We start from the raw sequence: 2,717 nt of genomic DNA, 5'->3' as shown, positions 1-2,717 counted from the left end.
CCCGCGTCCCCTGCATCGGCAGGCGGACTCTCAACCACTGCGCCACCAGGGAAGCCCTCCATTATAGTTTTTTTATAAGATATTGAATATAGTTTCCTGTGCTCCACAGTAAATCCTTATTGTTTCTCTGTTTTATATATGATAGTGTGCATCTATTAATCCCACATGCCCAATTCATCCCTCCCCCCACTTTCCCCTTCGTTAACCATAAGTTTGTTTTCTATGTCTGTGAGTCTGTTTCTGTTTTGTAAATAAGTTAATTTGTACTATTTTTTAGATTCCACATATAAGTGATATATAATATTTGTCTTTGTCTGACTTACTTCACTTAGTATGATAATCTCTAGGTCCATCCATGTTCCCGCAAATGACATTATTTCATTCTTTTTATACTATTTTTTAGATTCCACATATAAGTGATATATAATATTTGTCTTTGTCTGACTTACTTCACTTAGTATGATAATCTCTAGGTCCATCCATGTTCCCGCAAATGACATTATTTCATTCTTTTTATGGCAAGTAATATTCCATTGTGTGTATGTGTGTGTGTGTGTGTGTGTGTGTGTGTGTGTGTGTGTATCCATTTGTCTGCTGATGGGTGCTTAGATTGCAGGACCCCAGGTCTTCTGACTTGTGAGGCTGTGCTTTTTCCGGCTGTGTCATACTGATTGCATGTTCTTTACAACAAAGTTTAAATTCTAGTGAATAGAATTTAAACTTCCCTTGATGACTCAAGATTATCATAACGAGTATCAGTTTGGGGTTTCAAGCAAATAACCTCCTTGAAGGCTTTTAAATAGTGGAGAGCCGTCTGCCCTGACCCTGGCTGACCCCTTCCTGCTAAGTGCGTGTAGCCTCTGAGTCCGCTTAGGATCCTCCCTTTGTCTCCCTTTGTTAGACTGTCAGCCTGTATGTCATCCTCTCACTGCGTCTTCCTCTAGGGGTTCCCGTCTCCATCCACGTTCATCACTTCTAGTCTGCTAAGCCTCATTCTCCATGTCAACTAGAATAATTGTCAAATGAGGGAAAGTCGGTCACAGGAAATGGTGATTCCTTACAAGCAGGTTATGCCAGGACATTTTTGGATGGGTGGCTTGTCGCCTGCTGGGATTAACTGCGGTCCCCTGGCCTTGCTAGATCCAGCAGTTTATCCAGGACCTGTCAGACATCTGGGCAGAGGTGAAAAAGAAGGAGCAACAGCATATCCGGGTTTAAGGAGCAGCCGTGGTTCCAGAATGTTCTGAGACAGAGAAGGGAGAGAGAAAGTACCAGGTGACCTTGCCGTCCAGTCAGCCCAGTCCAGCCCTCTGGGACCGCTGTGCCTTTTGGAAATCCCTGTTTATCCCCTCAGCCCGTCCCATCCCTGAAAACATTAAATTCTATTAGAGGTTTGTTCCTAAGTTCTCTCTCTCTTTTTGGTGGTTTATTCACGGGGAAGAGGATCCACTGAGGGGAGAACCCCCCAAAGCACCCCCTCTTGAGGCTGCCAGGTCTGGTATCTCTTAGGCTTTGCAGTTTACACAGGAGGTATCCACTTGGCAACACACACCAGGGTGAGTACATAGGACCCTTCTTCCTCCTACCACTTCCATTTTTTTTTTAAGTTGGTGTTTCCAGTTGGGGTGCAAAGACTCACTAGAAACCATGAAGGCAGCTTCCTGGGTCCGAGCGCCGGAAGCGGTAAGTTAGGAACTGTTTCTTCCCTGACGTCGGGAGGAAGCCCTGCTGTCCTGCCCCCGCTGGACCCAAAGACACGCAATATGGTATCAGCAATGCTGATGTAGGAATAGCAGGCAGGCTGCCAGGCGACAGCATCTTAGCAGGCTGGAATGATGGCGTCAAACCGACAGAACTAAACTGAGTGGAGGTAAATGTGAATGTCTCGCACTTAACGGTCGAAAACTCAACGGCACTGTTATCAGTCGTCAGTGGCAAAAGGCAGGTCAGGGACTGGACTGAAAGAGCAGCACTTACTGAGCATATGTTTCATATATATCATCCCAGTGAGAACCGTGTGGCACCATTAACACCTGAATTACCAAACAGAACACTTGCCCAAGGACACTGGCTCCAGCGACAGGGAGTCGCATTGGGTCTGCCTGCCCCCAGCCTGTGCTCCCTCCACCAGGCTGCTTTCCCCTCCAGGGGCAGCCGGAGGGGGCGGCCTGAACAGGGCTCCTTGTTTCTCCTTGGCCCTGTGATCCCAGAGGCCCTGCGGGGAGACCATCACCTCCAGGGCAGTCTGCTGCAGCACCCCTGCCCGGATCCTGCTGTGGGCCACTGTCACCCCTCACCTTTGTGTTCACCATCTGCCAGCAGCGTCAACATCCCCGGGAGTTTATTGGAAAGGCAAATTCTCGGTCCCCATCCCAGACCCAAGCATTGGAAGCTCTGGAGGTGGGGCAAAGCCCTCTGGGTTTTAACAAGCCCTCCAGGTGATTCGGATACAAGCTCAAGTTTGAGAACCACCACTTTAGGGTAAACCAGACACTTTCAAGGACCTGGGATCCCACCATGTGAGGTCACACCTATCCGTAATCCCACCTGTGGAGCCCGCGTGCAGTCGGAGGAACAGAATCAGCAGAAGGGAGTTGCAGATGGGCATCCGCGGCTTGGCTCAGGGGACTGGACCCGAGGCAGGGAGGCCGCCAGTTGAGCAGTCTCTGCACGCCTGTCGCCTTCTCACTGATGCTGGAGCTTGAAGCCCAAGGACG

At 49.2% G+C, this 2,717-nt stretch overlaps 1 protein-coding gene across 2 annotated transcripts in view; it reads left to right on the top strand.

Moving 5' to 3' along the window:
- Nucleotides 1-1,403, top strand: part of CCDC42 (coiled-coil domain containing 42) — an 11,387-nt gene extending 9,984 nt beyond the window's left edge. Inside the window, exon 7 of one of the 2 annotated variants that reach the window (XM_007457829.1) lies at nucleotides 1,141-1,403. In XM_007457829.1, coding sequence (XP_007457891.1) covers nucleotides 1,141-1,218 — 78 coding nt within the window. In that variant the 3' untranslated portion in view covers nucleotides 1,219-1,403. The remainder of the gene's footprint in view (nucleotides 1-1,140) is intronic. The other variant, XM_007457830.1, reaches the window with a different exon arrangement.
- Nucleotides 1,404-2,717: the final 1,314 nt, after the last annotated feature.

Source organism: Lipotes vexillifer, unplaced genomic scaffold (genome assembly GCF_000442215.2).
Source record: "Lipotes vexillifer unplaced genomic scaffold, Lipotes_vexillifer_v1.1 scaffold611, whole genome shotgun sequence".
Taxonomy (NCBI): Eukaryota; Metazoa; Chordata; class Mammalia; order Artiodactyla; family Lipotidae; genus Lipotes; species Lipotes vexillifer.
The sequence above is the reverse complement of the archived record's forward strand: the minus strand, read 5'-3'. Positions and strand labels throughout refer to the sequence as shown.